Source organism: Suncus etruscus, chromosome 6 (genome assembly GCF_024139225.1).
Source record: "Suncus etruscus isolate mSunEtr1 chromosome 6, mSunEtr1.pri.cur, whole genome shotgun sequence".
Lineage (NCBI taxonomy): Eukaryota > Metazoa > Chordata > Mammalia > Eulipotyphla > Soricidae > Suncus > Suncus etruscus.
In genome coordinates this window covers 20,115,553-20,133,473 of record NC_064853.1, presented here as the reverse complement: position 1 = coordinate 20,133,473, position 17,921 = coordinate 20,115,553, and the positions used below count along the sequence as shown (strand labels likewise).

Below are 17,921 nucleotides of genomic sequence, written 5' to 3'. Positions count from 1 at the left end.
CAATTCCACATCCCTTTGCCCCCATGTAAGCCAATTTCTGCAAACAGAAGTTTCTGATTCTCTGCATCCCTGTTGATGTTCACTGTGCAGACTTGATGCCTACTTTAGGTCCTGGTAGAACTACTGCTCAAGAAGTTCCTGCACTTCCTAAATCTCAGCCAGTAGAGGGCCACTTCCCAAATGCAAGGCAAGTAAGTCAGAGGCAGGGTAAAATACATAATAAAAATTTATTCTGTGACATTTCCTTATTGTAAAATATCTTAAAATACATAGATATTTCATGGAAAAGACTTGATAGAATTTAGATAAAAACCATAATATACATGATTTGACCTTGAATCTCCATTTTTTTTCCCCATCTCAAACATCATTTTAAAAATAAACCACACAAAATTAGAAAGAAAGCTTCACTTCTTCATACATCCCGTATCTCACAAATTTTCCCTCAACTGTCAGGTTTTTTTGTCAACTATACTTGTTAATGGTATTTGCTTCTGGGTTTGCTTGAGGAGAGAATCCATTTTCGGTTTCTTAACGGTAACACTTAGGCCTCCTTTCTCGGATTCTTCAAGAAAATGCTTCATGCTGAGTTGGAACAGTAATCGAGGGTCTGGTCCAGAGAGTGGTGGGCAGTTACAAGTCTCTCTCATTTCGAGAGCCTATAAATAAAGAATACAATTGACAACTTATATACATACATGTTAATGTGTGAAGAAACACTACCGCTATGATTCTTAACACAGTGCTACACTATACAGTCAAACATAAAGATACCTTGGAAATAAAAGACACATTAAATATATAACACATGAGGGCCCGGAGAGATAGCAAAGCGGCGTTTGCCTTGCAAGCAGCCGATCCAGGACCAAAGGTGGTTGGTTCGAATCCCGGTGTCCCATATGGTCCCCCGTGCCTGCCAGGAGCTATTTCTGAGCAGACAGCCAGGAGTAACCCCTGAGCACCGCCGGGTGTGGCCCAAAAACAAAAACAAAAAAAATAAATATATATATAACACATGAAAAGAGAAGCTTCTCTAAGTAATTAACAAGTGAAAAAATAAGTAATAAGTGAAAAGAAAGATAAATCACAGCAAAGTTACATTATAATGTTTACTGCTCATAATAATGTATAAACATACATACACCTACATGCATGATCTGCCACAAAGGTCAGTGCCATATGACCAGGGACAAACAGACCTCTGACTTGTAATCCATCTTTATAATCCAAACAGAAGTAGATCATGATCACAGCCTTTCAGAGCAGAGGAGACCTTAAGACGCATAGATTTTTTTTTTTTTAAGAAAAGGAAAACAACATTATCCAGATAGCTGAACATTCTAAAAGAAGATACATAAAAACTAGAACAGCTCAGGGTGGAATTGATGCTAATAACCTAGAAAAGTAAGCAAATTAAAACCAGCCAGTTTTTAATTCCGGGGGTGGGTAGGGAGTGAAGGTGGGAAGATTGTGAGGAAGAAAAAGTAATCACAACATATTACATGACTCAGCTGTGAGTAGGATGCTGTTGTTTTTTTTTTTAATATTAAATTCTAATCAAACCAAAATCACAAACAGCCACACTGAGAAGAATGAAAGCTGGATCGGTGAGTGTGCACACAGATCTGAGAACCCAATGCTCATCTTTTGTTGGAGAAAAGAGAAATGTTGTAGAAAGGAGACAAGAAGTGGCAAGGGAAGTGTCTTATGTAGAGTTGGTGGAAAATACCAAAAGACAGGACCACATAGATAGGTATGGTTGGCCCTGTCACCGACAGCAATGCTGACATAAGCAGCTGATATTTGAGAACAGGGACTCTTTCAAGTGGGCACATGGGGGACTTTAAGACATAAAAAGTAAAAGAGTTAAATGTTAGTCTTGATGCTTGATATATAAAGAATTTTTAAGCAAATGCTGGTCAGCAGGAGAGCTAATTTCAATGTTTAGTGGCCTTTAACTTGTTCCTAAAGCTGTGTGTTGCCGTAAATAAGGAAGAGCGGGAAAGGCAATGGTGAAACTGTGGATTGACTTGAAGAGACAAAGTTTCGCTGAAGAAAATAGTGGCACTAAGGATGAGGAGACTTGAAGTCATATGCTCTTTAAATAAAGTAAATTTAAAAAAATTAGGTTTCAGGGTCAGAGAGAGATAGCAGGGAGGTAAGGCATTTGCCCTGCATGCAGGACAGTGGTTCGAATCCCATATGGTCCCCCAAGCCTACCAGGAGCGATTTCTGAGCGTAAAGCCAGGAGTAACACCTGAGCGCTGCTGTGTGTGACCCAAAAACCAAAAACCAAAAAAAAAAAGAAAAAAAAGGTTGCATTCTGAGTGGGACTGCCCTGGAGACTTGTGGGGTTCTGGTAATCATGCAAAGAAAAACCCAGATACCACTGTTCAAATACATAGCAACTGTCAATACTACACTAACATTCTATTTCCTATGAGGGATACACATTCGAAACGAATGAGATTCTTGCATTTTTAAGATGAATAAGGTGGGAAAGTATAGTCACTGTCTGTTTCCTGGAACCCTAGAGGCTTGGAGTAAGCTTCCAAGGAAGAGTAACTTCCAGAAGCAACTCCAGTATGTGTGGATGAGGTGTCCCTCACCACAGACACGCAAGATCTTCTAATGGGAGCAATTTCTGAAATGGCACGGCAGAGTGGATGTCTGGGAGCACATCTAACCTGGAATAAGGCAGAGCTGGCGAAGAGTTAACAGAATACACTCACGAGGCAAAGGCAAGGAAGTGAAACTGTTTGGTAGCAATTGTCTGGTGTTCATTGCATCGCACAATAAATTCAGGAGATGTAACAAGTATCACACCTCTCATGAGTAGTAAATAAATATTTGGAAGAGCAAAGTGAATTGAAAAAAATAAACACAAGAAACTGTTTCCCAGTGACAGCACTTAAGTTAAAGGAAAATAGTGGCACCCTGTGCAAACCTGGATCCCTCTGAGCATGGAAGGAGCTGTTCAGGGCAAGGCCCACCAGGAACAGATGTAAGAGATGCAGAGACAGGTGTAAGCCCTGAGCCAAGTGTGGGCCCAAACTTAAAAAAAAAAAATAACAGTAGTATCTGCACTGAGGGCCGGGGATACTTGCCTTGCATGTGTGAGGCTCTTGGTTTACCCCCCAGCAGTAGCACACATATACCTGCACAGAGGCATCAGCATGAACTGAGACTGTTCTCATTCTCTCTCTCTCTTTCACACACACACACACACACACACACACAAACACACACACACAAACATACAAAGAGTTGCACAAGGCACCAACATGAACTGAGATTTTTCTCTCTTTCTCTCTCACTTTCATACACACATAAATACTTGCACAGAGGCACCAGCATGAACTGAGGCTGTTCTCTCTCTTTCACACTCAAATACACACACACACATACAAAGAGTTGCACAGAGGCACCAACATGAACTTATACTGCGCACTCTCTCTCACTTTCATACACATACACACACACACACACACACACACACACACACACACACACTTTCATGGAGGCACCAGTATGAACTGAGACTGCTCTCTCATGCACACACATTTGCATGGCAGCACCAGCATAAGCTGAGACTCTCTGACCAAATTGGGATAGCACCTCTTGCTCATATCACCTCTAATAGCTTGCAGCCGGATCCATGTTCTTTTCCACATGAGAAGTCACTAGCTCATGCCAAGCCTTCAAAGGGACCAGAAAGAGAAGCTGTAAATCTATAGCCTTTCTCTTCTTCAGAAGTTCCCTTATTCGGTCTTTTCCCAGACTCTGTGCAATGTCTCGAGTCAGGTGTGGTCTACACTGGTCAAGCCAGATAGTCACAGTCCTGCCCGCAGAAAACTGGCACTGCATTTCCCCATAACTGGGCATCTGAATCGCCTGTCATACATAGGCTTTGTTTCATTTGACTCTTATAAATTATCTACTGTGAAAAATCTGTTCAAAACATATTTTTAACCTCCTTTTTAATTTACTTGAAGTGGAACAGTCCCAGAATAATCTGATGGTAACAGGAAGAACAAACCTAAAATTGCTCTAAGAATTTTTTAAAAGCACTGTCACAAAAGTAAAAAAAAAAAAAAGGTTAAGAAAATGAAGATGAGAATCTACTTTTGCTGATGTTTCATACCATCAGATTGTATGCTTCTTGAGTAAATCTTGTATGAGTATTTGATGTCTGAGCTATGTCTCTTTAATTGCTTATCAAAAAAAGCCTGTTTATTTTCCATAAACTTTTTCTATTAACATTTCTTCATGCATGAACTGTCCTTTCCTCGAACTATCAAGCAAAATCTTGTTACAAACCATGAATATTTGTATCAAACATCCACTCACTTTCCATAGCAAATGGCATCATATATATTATTTCTACTATTTTTTAACTTCTCTTTTCCATATTTATTCTATTATATTTCAGGGTGTCGGAGTCTTTCATTTTTATACATTCATTCGGGTCTATTTCATTAAATATACTTCCACTCTTCTAAAAGGAGCTGTATTCTCCTTCTGCCCGGCCAGAATAGAGCTTCCTTTCTTTCCACTTTATTTTCTGTCTGTGCTTAACTTGATGCACTCCACAGAATAGGGACTTAATGAATACAAGTTGGATTTTAAAGAAATGTGTACAGAATACAAGTTATGAATAAATCATTCTAATAACATAGGACAAACATTTTAAAGAGCTCGCAGTGTAAGAGAAAGCATGAATGTACTCTAATAATTGAAATATAACACCCTAAATTTGCCATAATGGATTTGGAGTTTAGTAAGTGAATGAGCAACCTTAAGAATCTAAGAGAAAGTGAAAGGGGCAGGTCCAGGATACAGCTAAGTCAGTGGTAGAGCACTGGCCTTGCATGACTGAGGGGTGGTTTTGGTCCTCAACACCATTAAAACAAGCAAACAAGTAAAAGGTGCATTTACCATTTGCTTTCAATGGGTCTGATGCTGTGCCAGGGACTGATAAATGTTATCTAAATTGGGGGTGTGACACAATCCACTTTTGACCGGATAGAGAAGACATCTCAGACCAGATAGAGAAGAAATTATTCAAGTGTGTGATAAGGGCGGGGGGGGGGGGGGTACAGAAAAGGAGAGCAAGAGAAAGGCAGAAACTGGCTCATGTAATATATATGTACATATATGCACACATACAAATACATATATATGTATGAACAAAAATCACACTCACAGCAGCTGGTGCCACCTCCATCTTACAGGTGAATGAAATAGAAGCTGAACACTGGAATAACTCAGCAGGAAGAGGAGTCATTGTGTGGATAGAGCTCAAGAATACTATACTGAGTGATCAAAAGTAATAAGGCAAAACAAAACAAAACAAAACAGGGCCCTGAGAGATAGCACAGCGGTGTTTGCCTTGCAAGCAGCCTATCCAGGACCAAAGGTGATTGGTTCGAATCCTGGTGTCCCATATGGTCCCCCGTGCCTGCCAGGAGCTATTTCTGAGCAGACAGCCAGGAGTAACCCCCTGAGCAACGCCAGGTGTGGCCCAAAAACCAAAACAAAAAAAAAAACAACAGTCTGCTTAAGACCCCCACTGCTATAAAATTCTAGAAAATGCAACCCAATTCATAATATTAGGCAGCAATGACAAGGTGAGCAACTCAAAGTTGCAACTCAGAGTGAACAACTGAGTTGATGAGCAACTCAGAGGGAGGTGCTCCAAACAGGAGCACTCTTTGGAGATGATGAAGATAATCCTTTTTATTGGGGGGGGGGGTGGCACACCTGATGACACCCAGGAGTTACTCCTGGCTATGCACTCAGAAATTGCTCCTGGCTTGGGGGACCATATGGGACACCAGGGGATCGAACTAGGTCCGTCCTAGGTCAGCACTTGCAAGGCAAACGCCCTACTGCTTGTGCCACCTCTGATGGCTTGATGGAGACATAAATAATGAAACCTGGGACACTGTGCTTTAAGTATGGGTTTGAAGGAGACCAGAATATGTCATCCCCATATGCCACTTTGGTATGAGGACTACTCATGGGAAGTTTTGGGACTCAACATATGCCTCCTCCCAGTCCCCTGATAAAAAAACAACAACAACACAAAATATCCTCTGAAATTTTCTTATCCAACTGAAAGTAACGCCTTCCAGGAAATCAGGCTCTCACAAAAGCTTACTCTGGGTGGATGTAATCTCAGAACAGAGGGATGTACTTGACCCCAAATGACTTCTGGGATAATGTGGGTTGGGGGTAAGGTGCCCTTGAAAGAAGGTAAGACCACTATACCTACAAACTACCACAAACTTCCTTACACCCTATCTGTTCTATTTAAAACTCACCCTTTCAAAACAAATTTGATTTTCTCCAAAGTGCCCTTTCTCCCTGTCTACTAGGCCAGATTCTAACTACTGTTTCTCCTGTTCTTCTGTCTGCTTAATTTGAGGGGCAAGCTTGTGATCCTTCACTACATAATATTTACTATGTTATTATATTTCAATAAAGTGAGTTTAAGGAAAGTATAAGAAAAAAGGAAAAGGAAAGGAAAGGAAGCTCTTGAAAAGGTTTTTTGTTTTGGTTTTTGGAGCCACATCTGGCAGTTCTCAGGGGAAACTCCTGGCTCCGCACTCAGAAATTACTCCTTGCAGGTTTGGGGGACCATCTGGGGTGCTGAGAACTGAACCTTGGTTGGCCACATGCAAGACAAATGCCCTACCCAACTATTGCTCTGGCCCTTCAATATAACACTTAAATGAACAGTTTTCTTTATGTGGATATTTGGCAACAACTCATGAAAATATAACTATCATTTTAACATTTAACAATTGTAACATACTGTTATTTCTGAACTTCTCTTGTCTTAAAAAACATAATTATATTTTAATTTTATATAGCCACAAATCTTTTCATTTGCATTGTATTAATCATAGTGTAATAATTTGTTTATTTAAATAAAATAAACTCTTTATATTAAGTATGAATGCTTTTGTCCAAATCATATGGATGATATTTTTAGAAAAGATGTAAATACAGGGGCTGGAGAGATAAGGCATTTGCCTCTCATGCAGAAGGTCAGTGGTTCAAATCCCGGCAGTCCATAGGGTCCCCTGAGCCTCCAGGAGCAATTTCTGAGCATAGAGCCAGGAGTAACCCCTGAGCACTGCCTTGTATGACCCAAAAAAAAAAAACCAAAAACAAAACAAAACAAAAAAGATGTAAATACATTTGAAACAAAAACAAACTTATTTTTCTTAGCATTTAAGTTTTTTATTTCCCAGGCACCAGATCTAGCTACTCTTTTTTTTTTTTTTAATGGGAGGAAACAAACCCAGATGTGCTCAGGACTTATTTCTGGCTCTGTATTCAGAGATCACTCTTGAGGTGCTCAGGGGACCGGATGGGATGCCAGGGATCTCACACCCAGGTCAGCCTCTGCAATGCAAGTATCTTATTCACTATATCATCTCTCCAGCCACAGACAAACTACTTTAAAAGGCAGAAAAGAAATACAAGACAGAGATGATAGCTTTAAGTGTTTAACAAAACACTTAAATTTATATATTTTGAGATATATAAATATGAATAGGGCAGAATAACTTGGTTTGGTATCGTTATTTGAAAGGCAAATCCATGTCAATAGCAAGGATATACAGAGGCAGCTATGAAAGACATTGAAATGGGCAAAAAAGATCATTGGATATCCTGTCAATTTCATCTTTCTGTATTATCTCTTCTTTTCATGGTTTGAGCTATTTTACAACTCATAAGTTGGAAAAAACTGATAACAATTCAAATGATACTTGTCCCTGAAAATGGAAATGAACTATGTCTGGCAGAATGCAATTGATTACTACCTTATGAATGGATCTGTTTTTGCATCTCTTTGAAATCTCTTCAACATTCTTTGCTCTCACACACTTGTGGTCCTTGTGTTTCCTTTGTGTTAGCTGTAATATAGTCCTGGCTCCCTCATTTACAGCAAGTAAATAAGATCTGAGGTATGTGTTCATTTTATATTTAAAAGCCATAATTTAACCATTAGATTATTTTCTCTCATTCATTCCATACTTCCTTTATAAAATATAATGAAAAGGAGTATCTCTTTTATATGGTCAAGTGGTCTAAATTAAGTATAAAAATTGAATCATTTAAGTACGCAATATAAAAATTAAGGTCACTTTTGACACCAGCCAACTGTCCTCTGGAATGAATAAATAAAATTTCACATAAAATATTACGATCAACCACTCTTAAGAAAAATATACTACGAAGTAGCAAAATTTGCCCCTACTAACAATTAAAGTACCTATGAAACAACTTGTGCCACATATTAGGATTCTTTTTGGTACTACATCATGAACAAAAACGAAATTACTTATTCAAAAAAATAAACTACATTTCATTTTCTTTGTTTTAAAAAGACCAAAAGCTTCATGATTACATTAAAAGCTTCCTTTGAAGTTTCTCTTCGACAGTAGAAACCAAAACGTTTCAAGGTAAAGAAAAGAAAAACACCTCCATTTTTTTAAGGAAGTGTTTTTGTTTAAAATATTATCACTTTTCTCCCCTTTACCCCTAAAAACGATTTTTTTTCTAATAGCCATTCATTCCAGCTGCAAGTAGATACACATCACAGACAGCATGATTTTTTTTAAGGCTTTAGACAATGCTACTGTCAGGCTTCCTGGCTTTCTATGATTCAGAGGCCAATTCAATTACAGCAGCAGCTATGATGTTTCCCTTTTCCTCCACTCTCCACGTCAGACAAAATGGGATTCTGTAAGGCGAACAGTGTGTGTGTGTGTACATTCATTTCAATATTACACACTTGTAATTTCTACTCAGGAGATGTATATAGCTGTGATGATTTGTGCATTTACTCTATCCAATTAGAAATGCCTAAGAATGATTCACACAGGAGTTCTAACCCTCAGCTTCCTGAAAATTTAGAGATTCGAAATAAAACAGGAAGAAAAGGAATATGCCTTTGTAGCTTGACACTGGGTGATTATGCTGGCTAAAAACTGAATCTAGTAGATGTGAACCTCCAGATAATGAAAAATAGCCTACAAATAAAGTTGGCATCCAAAGTACTGAAATGCAGTTCCTACATTTTCTACTATTCCCCAGGCCCGTCAGTCCCCCAGGCCTCATAGAGAGGATGACAAGACATAGTTGAATAAAAACGTAATAAATGAAAATTTCAGTCTGTGCTTTCAGCCTTAAAACAAATTTTTCCAGTAATTTTTTTAACTCCGGGCTACAATTTCCCCTATTCACATCTCTCAAATTTTGTAAGAATCATTATAGAAATTTTTACAAAGAACAAAATAGGATATACGTAAATTTAAAAGGCTGAAGAGTTTAACTAGTCTTTAAAAACTGTCATGTATTAAACAGCAACAGGTTGATATAACATCTGTTCTCCAATTTTCACCCCAGTTGTTATGGTAACCAAAATATGTGGGATATGTGTTTCCTAAATTTAACTGATCATTTTAAGTAAATAAAACTATCACATACCATCTTATTAACGGCAAATAATATTATTACTACAAGCCTATATTTATCTTTTTAAAATGCTAGTGGATCAAAGAAGTCTATTTAATTAGACATTTCCATAGGCCTCAACTCGGAATTCACAAGAAAACTATAGAACTAGGGGCCAGAGAGATAGGTAGGGTGTTTGCCTTTCACACGGTTGGCCCAGGTTCAATCTCCAGCATCCCATATGGTCTTCTAAACCCACCAGGAATGATCCCTGAGTGCAGAGCCAAGAGTAACCCTTGAGTACCCACTGGTTGTGGCCCATACCTACCCCAACAAATAGCAAGTAAGTATTTTTTCCTAATTTGGAGATATTATTTTGATGCAAAAATAAAACAAAAAATGAGTCTGTTTTCTGAACAATATGCAGTACTTAAAAGTTATCCTTGTATGCAGCTTTAGACACAGCTGGAACTTGACCTTGGAAGTCTAACCTTCAGAAATGTGAGACTGATTTTCCCACTTTTCCAATATGCCCAGAGTAACCATTTTTCTAATTATGTCACCTTGATATGTGGAACAGGAGTCAACAAAAACTCTTTCTTCTCTCCTAGCCCCTGACCAAAGATGGGTTTCCTACTCCTGCTAATGACCAAGATCTTAGAGCAATTCAGGAAGTAGGGGATCAGGCTCAAGTCTTTTCACCTGTGAAGATGAAGTGTCTCTGTCATCATGTCCAAGACCTCCTCCCTTCTCAAGCAGAGAACTCTTAGCACAGGACAGGGGTCCTGTCAATTCTCCATAGAGATGTTAGTCTCTAGAGAGAGGTTGCGAAAATGTGACCTTTTCTCCCACAGAGCTGTTTTATGTTCATTTATTTTTTCATCCAGTAACAGAAGAACCCAGAAGAATGGTGGAATTGTCAACTGTAACCCAACAGAGTTGTAGAGAAATGAATGTCCCTCAGTGAGGTCACTCCAGCTATATTATTTTTTGGTTCTAGCAACTCCAGCTAATGAGTATATGGTTTCTCTTCTGATATTTACCTCCCTAAAACATATTATTGACAAGTAGGCAATTTACCTGTGATCTATTCCCTACCTTGCTGGCTATTTTAGTCTATTTATTGTCTGGTTCCTTTTACTGGAGATTAAATTTCATGAGGGTAGGGGTTTTTGTTTACTTTGTTCATGATACATACAAAACCTATAAACTTGCACAAAATAGTATTTGTTGAATGCATCATGTACAAATCAAAGCCATATTAAATGCTGATAAGCTAAGGTAAACAATAATATTCCTGTGAAGATATTTATGAAAATCAGTAAAGAAAAGTTAAGATCTTTTTACTTGTTTTTGTTCGTTTGTTTTGTTTTTGGGTCACACCCAGCAGTGCTCAGGGGTTACTCCTGGCTCTACTATCAGAAATTGCTCCTGGCAGGCTCGGGGGACCATATGGGATGCCGAGATTCGAACCACCATCCTTCTGCATGCAAGGCAAATTCCCTACTTCCATGCTATCTCTCCAGCCCCCTTTTTACTTATTTTTTTTAAGGGGGCATGCCCAGCAATGCTCAGGATTTATTCCTGGTTCTGCATTCAGTGATCCTGAATTTAGGGATGTCTCCTGAAAGGGCTGGAGGAACTATATGGGTACCAGTGTTGGAACCAAGTCAGGAAAAATGCATGGCAATCACCTTACTCACTATTCTATCTAGTCCCACATCTTTTTTTTTTTTTTTTAATATTTTAGCCACACTCAATGATGCTCAGGGGTTACTCCTTGCTCTGCACTCAGTAATTACTCCTGGTAGGGTGTAGTTCTTAATAGTACCATGTGTAAGACAAGTATCCTATCCACTGTACTATTGCTCCCACCCCACTTTTTTTTTTATGACAAAGATGCTTATTTACAAGAAACAAATAGATGCCACAAACAAACCACAGAATATTATACTCTGAATTTTCATGATTTTTCCCTCCTCAATAAATCTGATCCACTAGGGGCTCTGTCTTCTTACAAATGTGGAAGCACCTCATAATTTTAACTGATGGGTCACTTGCTTAGTGAACTTATCCACTCACACTGTTTCAATCATCACCTTTTTTTGGGTGACTCTGCAGCCCTCGCCTTCCCTGTGCTCTGGGCTGTCTTCCCAGCTACCGGTAAGATAAACATCACTGCAAGCACATTCTCAGTCACGGCACAGGACAGGCGCCTCAGGTAGAATAATGCATTGATTATAGTCACTGAAGTAGAAAAATATGTTAAATAAAAGCTAACTGAAAACCCGTCTTCAGTGGTAGGTAGCCTCATACAACTCTATAATCTGCCTGAGGTATCGCTTTCTTTCATTATAAAAATGAGACCTATGATGGCAGGGAATTCCAATCTCTGAGTTATGACTATGTATTCTAATTAACAATATACGCTGCACTAACTATCACTTTCACTTCAACCACTGAATTATTCCCAATATTGTAGTAGAGTTTTATTACTTTCAAATTGAATTTAATCACTTGGGGGGAAAATATAAGAAATTATATGAGGTTTTCAAATTAAGTTTCTGAACTAGGATAGTTTATTTTTAGAAGAAAAACATCTCTCAATTTTTCTCTTCCTCTTGGCTTCCTAATAATCTGTTTCCCAGCCATTTCTCTTTATGTTCACTAATAATAATAACAAGCCCATTATTCGAGACTTCTCTAAAGCATTTAAAAATTGTTAGAACATCTAAAACATCTGTATTTTTAATTTCTCCAAAGATCCACAGTTACCTGGTCACTAACAAACCTATTATTATTATTATTATTATTATTATTATTACTTAGGGGTTTCAGGACACACTCAGGGGCAGCACTCAGGGGTTACTCCCGGTAGGTTTGGGGGACCATGTAGAATGCCGGGTTGACTGCATGCAAGGCAAACACAGCCTACCTGCTGTGCTATTGCTCCTGCCCCCCATTATAATTTTTTTATAATTATTTTAGTATCTTTAACATTTTTTTTGTTTTGTTTTTAGGTAACGCTCAGGGGTTACTCCTGGCTATGTGCTCAGAAGTTACTCCTGGCTTGGGGGACCATATGGGACGTGGGGGGATCAAACCGCAGTCCATCCTAGGCTAGCGCTCACAAGGTAGACATCTTACCTCTAGCGCCACCACACCGGGCCCCATTTTTTTAAACCTCTCCTAAGATCCACAGTTATATGTTGATAAAATGACAATCAGAATTTAGGAAAGATCGTATCTAAAAGCTGGGGTCAGAATTATTTTTCTACTTTCAGCAAGCCATTTATTTGAAGCAAAAATACAAAGGGAATCCCAGAGTGAGCTAAGGGGCCCTATGGTTACACCTCCTGAAGAGTGTGATCCCAGAGGGAGGGGCTCAGCACCTCAAGGGCTCCTAGAAGCAGGACTGTTGAGACCGTCACAGTGAGATGAATATTGTCTGAATCCTGAGCAACCCTTAGAGTGGGGATGGGCTCTGGACACCTCAGCAGTTCCCAGGATTAGGGCCCACTCCCAGCTCTAGTTAACACCCGAGCTACCAAGGCACAACTGATGGGCCCAGCTCTGCTATGGGCCGCCAGGGCTGCACAAGGAGCCATTAGAGCTAAATCCCCAGAGCTCAGTGGGAATGGGCAGAGGGACATAGAGTACCAGGGACTAAAATCAGGGCCTAGTGCATACAAGACAGGTGCTCCACTCCTTTCAGCTTTCTCCCCAGGCCCTGTCCTGAGAGGCTTTTAAGATGAATGATACCTAGTCATTTTAGCAAGTAACTGCTTCACTGCTGCTTTTTTTGCAAGATCTCCTTCCAATACACATCCCCCAGTTCTGACCCTTTTTCTTTCCTGCTTCAGTCCCTGGCAATCTTCCCAGGATCAATGCAAGATCCTGCCCTGCAGCCTGATTTCAGCCTCGCCTCACCTCTGGCCCCTCCTCGCCACATAGCAAGCCAGCCTCAGAGCAAGTTACTGTGCTCAAAACAATTCCACCAATAACTCCTATGGCCTAGAAATAAAAGTTCAGCTCTTACACTGGGTCACATACCCTTTAAGGTCTGGTGACCCTAGACCTCAGCCATCCTCACCCTGTCCCTTTCTCTATTCAGTCCCAGTGTCTTTCTGAACACACCAAACCCACTTTCCTTTCAGGGGCCTGCACTGATTGTTTCTTCTGAATGAAAGGCTCCCCGGATAGCCACAGAATGTGCTCCCCTCTTCCTTTCCAGCTTCTGTTCAGTGCAGTCTTCCTTGATAAGTAAGCAGAGGTGAATATTATCTTTGCCTCTAGGCCAGCTGTACTCCCCCACAGACACACAAACATGCTTATTTATTACTGCTTGACACGCTACCTGTATGTGTTTATTAGTTCCATTACCAAACTAAAAATGCCAGTTCTGAGAAGGCAGAGACGGTTTTCTTCTTTGATCATTCTCCAGCCATAAAACACAGAATGACAGATCATCAATAAATATCGATAAATATCGATCACACAAATGAATAAATGGATGCATGAATTCGTTGTGGTAGCTCCTTATTATAAACTTGATAAAGACTATTCTTCCTTCAAATAGAAGACCTAAATCTTAATTTTTTTCAATGACAAATCAGATTTCTCCTTTAGATTAATTTTATACTAAGCATCCTCAAAGTGTCATGAACCATGCCCTACCCTGTTTCTCTCTCAACTCTATAGGTATAACCCTGCTTTCTCAGAAATCTATTTTTTTTCATTGTTTGTTAAGCTGAATATGAGAGCATGTTGGAAGGTACTTTTATAGTACACCTGAGTCCCTTTAAAAGGTGCTGCATTATCCTTTAACAAATTGTGCAGTAGCAAGACTTAAAACTAATCAGTTCTCACATTTAATGTGAGACAAAGAGGGTAGGTAGCCTGGCGTGGAGGTGTCAGATCCGCTGCGCACTGATGCAGAGACTACAGAAGACATTTCTGCTACTTCCAATTATTAGGATGTGAATGTTAACAAATCAAAAAGTTTTAGAAAACAGTAAAAACTATTTGGAAAAAAAAAGGTGTTTCCATTTAACAATGAATTTTAACCAAAAAAAAAAAAGAGTGGCACGTAGTTCACAATCACAAAACAACATAGGATTACACTGGTGCAGGAAATGTGCACTGGTGAAGGTTGTTGTGCATTATATGACTTAACTCAATCATGAACAACTTTATCTGTGGGGAAAAAACTGTACAATGAACAACCTTGTAACCATGGCGTTTAAATAAAAAATAAATGAATAAAGTACACGACTGGACCTAAAACCATGAGTCAAAACTTGAACATAAATCATTGCCATGATTTTCAAGACCAACATGAAATCACCAAGAAAATACTACAGCCAATATGTTTGCAAAATATGCCATGAGTTTTAATCTTCTACCAAACTGGCTAAAATCTAAGTATTAAGAAGAGTCCACTATGTATTAGATCTTATCTTCCAGAATAATATGAGTGGACAAAGTATTTTAAGTTTCACCCAAGTCCTCTGAAAATGGATCGTGTGCATTTCTGATCATCAAAAGAGTGACATAGTTAGAACTGATTTTTTTTTTCCCTCTCAGAACAAGCAACAGTGTTAAAAATGAAGAGCACAGTCACCTCTGACGCCATGGCACAGTGCTAACTCACCTGAGGTATGAGTCTGTCCAGGTGCTCTGCTCGGTTCCCATGAGAAGGGTGTGTGGATAACCACTCTGGCATCTTGGGATGGCCTTGGAGGCTGTCTGCAAATTCCATTTGCTGCCAGAAAACCGAACTGGCCCTCACATCCACACAAGCCTGCAACCAAAATATCAGAATAAGCTCAATGATGCCATTCTGTCAACAACACACATTTAAAAAAAAAAAAAAACTGGTGTTGAAATAACAGTACAGCAGGTAGGGCTTGCTTTGCATGTGATCAACCCTGGTTCGATCCCTGGTAATCCATGTAGTGCCTAAAGCATCACCAGGAGTGATCTCTGAAAACAGAGCTGGGAGTGAGCCCTGAACACCAACCAATGTGGCCACTAAACTTATTAAGTAGAATATGCTTACTGGTTTACCAAAGGGAATGGTCGAACTTAAATAATATGGCACTAATGATCACTCTGGTTAAGAACTGGGTGCTGAAAGGAGATAAAGTGATACACATGATGTTGCAAACCAGTGTGTCTGAAAGGAAGAAAAAAAGGGGGGAGGAGAAATAGGGGGGATAGTAGGGAAATTGAGGACATTGGTGGCAGGAAATGTGTACTGGTAAAGGGTTTACATTATATGACTGAAATTCAATGACGAACAAAATTGCAATTGTGAAAGAAAAACAACTATATTATGAACAACCCTGTAATCATGGTATTTATAAAATAAAGTTATTAATTAGAAAAAGAACTCAAAAGACAGAGTGCTCCCATTTCCAGTTAGGCTTCTTCCACCTCAAACAGCATTTGTGATGATCCCAGGCCCCAAATGTAACGCAGAATTTTCAGTTTGAGAGTTGTTGTTATATATCTTATGGGCAACAGTTAATCAAATTAAAATTCCCCATTTTCAAAAAAAAAAATTCCCCATTTTCCTAAAAATAAGGCCAGATGGATATCTTTATATTATCTGGGCCAGAGAGACAGTACAAGAATTTAGGCACGGGCCCGGAGAGATAGCACAGCGGCGTTTGCCTTGCAAGCAGCCGATCCAGGACCAAAGGTGGTTGGTTCGAATCCCGGTGTCCCATATGGTCCCTCGTGCCTGCCAGGAGCTATTTCTGAGCAGACAGCCAGGAGTAACCCCTGAGCACCCCCGGGTGTGCCCCCCCCCCAAAAAAAAAGAATTTAGGCACTCCTCTTACATGTGACCAAACCGTGTTTGATCCCTGGAAACTTATAAGGTCCCCTGAGCAGAGCCTGGTGAGATTCCTGATTGCAGAGCTAGGATTAAGCCCTAAAATCACTGGGTAACATGCCCCACCCCCAAAAAAAGAAACATAAAAGGCTATAAAATCTAATTTATTAAAAAATGTCACTACAGGGTCTGGAACAATAGTACAGCAGGTAGGGTGCTTGCCTTATACACGGCCGACCCGGATTCCATCCCCAGCATCCTATACAGTCTACCTGCCAGGAGTGATTTCTGAGTGCAAAGCCAGGAGTATCCCATGAGCACCACTGAATGTGGATCAAAAACAAAAAGAAAATAAATAAAATGTCACTATAGTCATTTAGAAACATAAATTTTATTTATTTATTTATTTATTTTGAGGAACCAGCATAGTTTTCACAATGACAGGAACCCTACTGCTTTCCCAGCGACAATCAACAGGGTTCCAATTTCTCCAGATCCTGGCTGACACTCCTAAGTGGTGCCCAGTGGCCCAGGGGTCCCTCCAGCAATCTTAGCCAACCTGGCAGGCTGCAAAGGCTTGAAGATGTGGTGCTGCTCAGGCCCTGTGCTTTCTGGTGTTAACTGGGACCCTGTGGTGGTGCTGAAGGCCTCCAAAAATGCCCCTGGTAATGCTGTGACCATGGGACTGAACCAGGGTCAGTAATGTTCAAGGTGAACACCTCAACCTCTGTGCTGTCTGTCCAGCCCCCTCGTCTCTAATGTTCCATTAGTAATCATCACAATGACTGTAGCTGGCAGGTCCCTAAAACTTACTGATGTTGAGCACAGGTTCATGCTCTTGGCACACTGGTATCTTCTTTGAAGAAAAGTCTACTCAAATCCTTTGTCCATTTTTTTATATGGATTGTTTTTTATTGTTGAGATTTAAAAATCTAATATGTATTCTGGATATTAACCCCTTATAAAATCTACGATTAGGACTTATTCTCTCCCATTATCTTTTTACTCTGCAGATGTCTTTTACTATACAAAATATTAAAATGTGGGCCCAGAGAGATAGCACAGCGGTGTTTGCCTTGCAAGCAGCCGATCCAGGACCTAAGGTGGTTGGTTCAAATCCCGGTGTCCCATATGGTCCCCCGTGCCTGCCAGGAGCGATTTCTGAGCAGACAGCCAGAGTAACCCCCGAGCACTGCCAGGTGTGGCCCAAACACCAAAAAAAAATTAAAATGTATCTACATGCACAAAATGAAAAATGTTTTTTCCTTCAATGTTGATGAGAAAACAGAATAGCCACAAGCAAAAAGCTAAACTGAATCAATATCTTACACTATGTTAACTCAAAATGGAACTAACGATTTAGATGGTAGACTTGAATCTACAAAATACATTAAGAAAACACAGGTGGGCCGGAGAGGTGGCGCTAGAGGTAAGGTGTCTGCCTTGCAAGTGCTAGCATAGGATGGACCGCAGTTTGATCCCCCGGCATCCCATATGGTCCCCCCAAGCCAGGAGCGATTTCTTAGCGCATAGCCAGGAGTAACCCCTTAGCATCAAATGGGTATGGCCCAAAAACCAAACAAAAAAAAAAAGAAAAGATAACACA

General features: G+C 39.8%; 1 protein-coding gene across 1 annotated transcript in view; it reads right to left on the bottom strand.

Moving 5' to 3' along the window:
- Window positions 1-208: 208 nt before the first annotated feature.
- Window positions 209-17,921, bottom strand: part of OMA1 (OMA1 zinc metallopeptidase) — a 57,281-nt gene continuing 39,568 nt past the window's right edge. The window contains exons 7-8 of the mRNA XM_049774608.1: window positions 15,128-15,277; window positions 209-659 (exon numbers count right to left, since the gene is read on the bottom strand). Coding sequence (XP_049630565.1) covers window positions 453-659; window positions 15,128-15,277 — 357 coding nt within the window. The 3' untranslated portion in view covers window positions 209-452. The remainder of the gene's footprint in view (window positions 660-15,127; window positions 15,278-17,921) is intronic.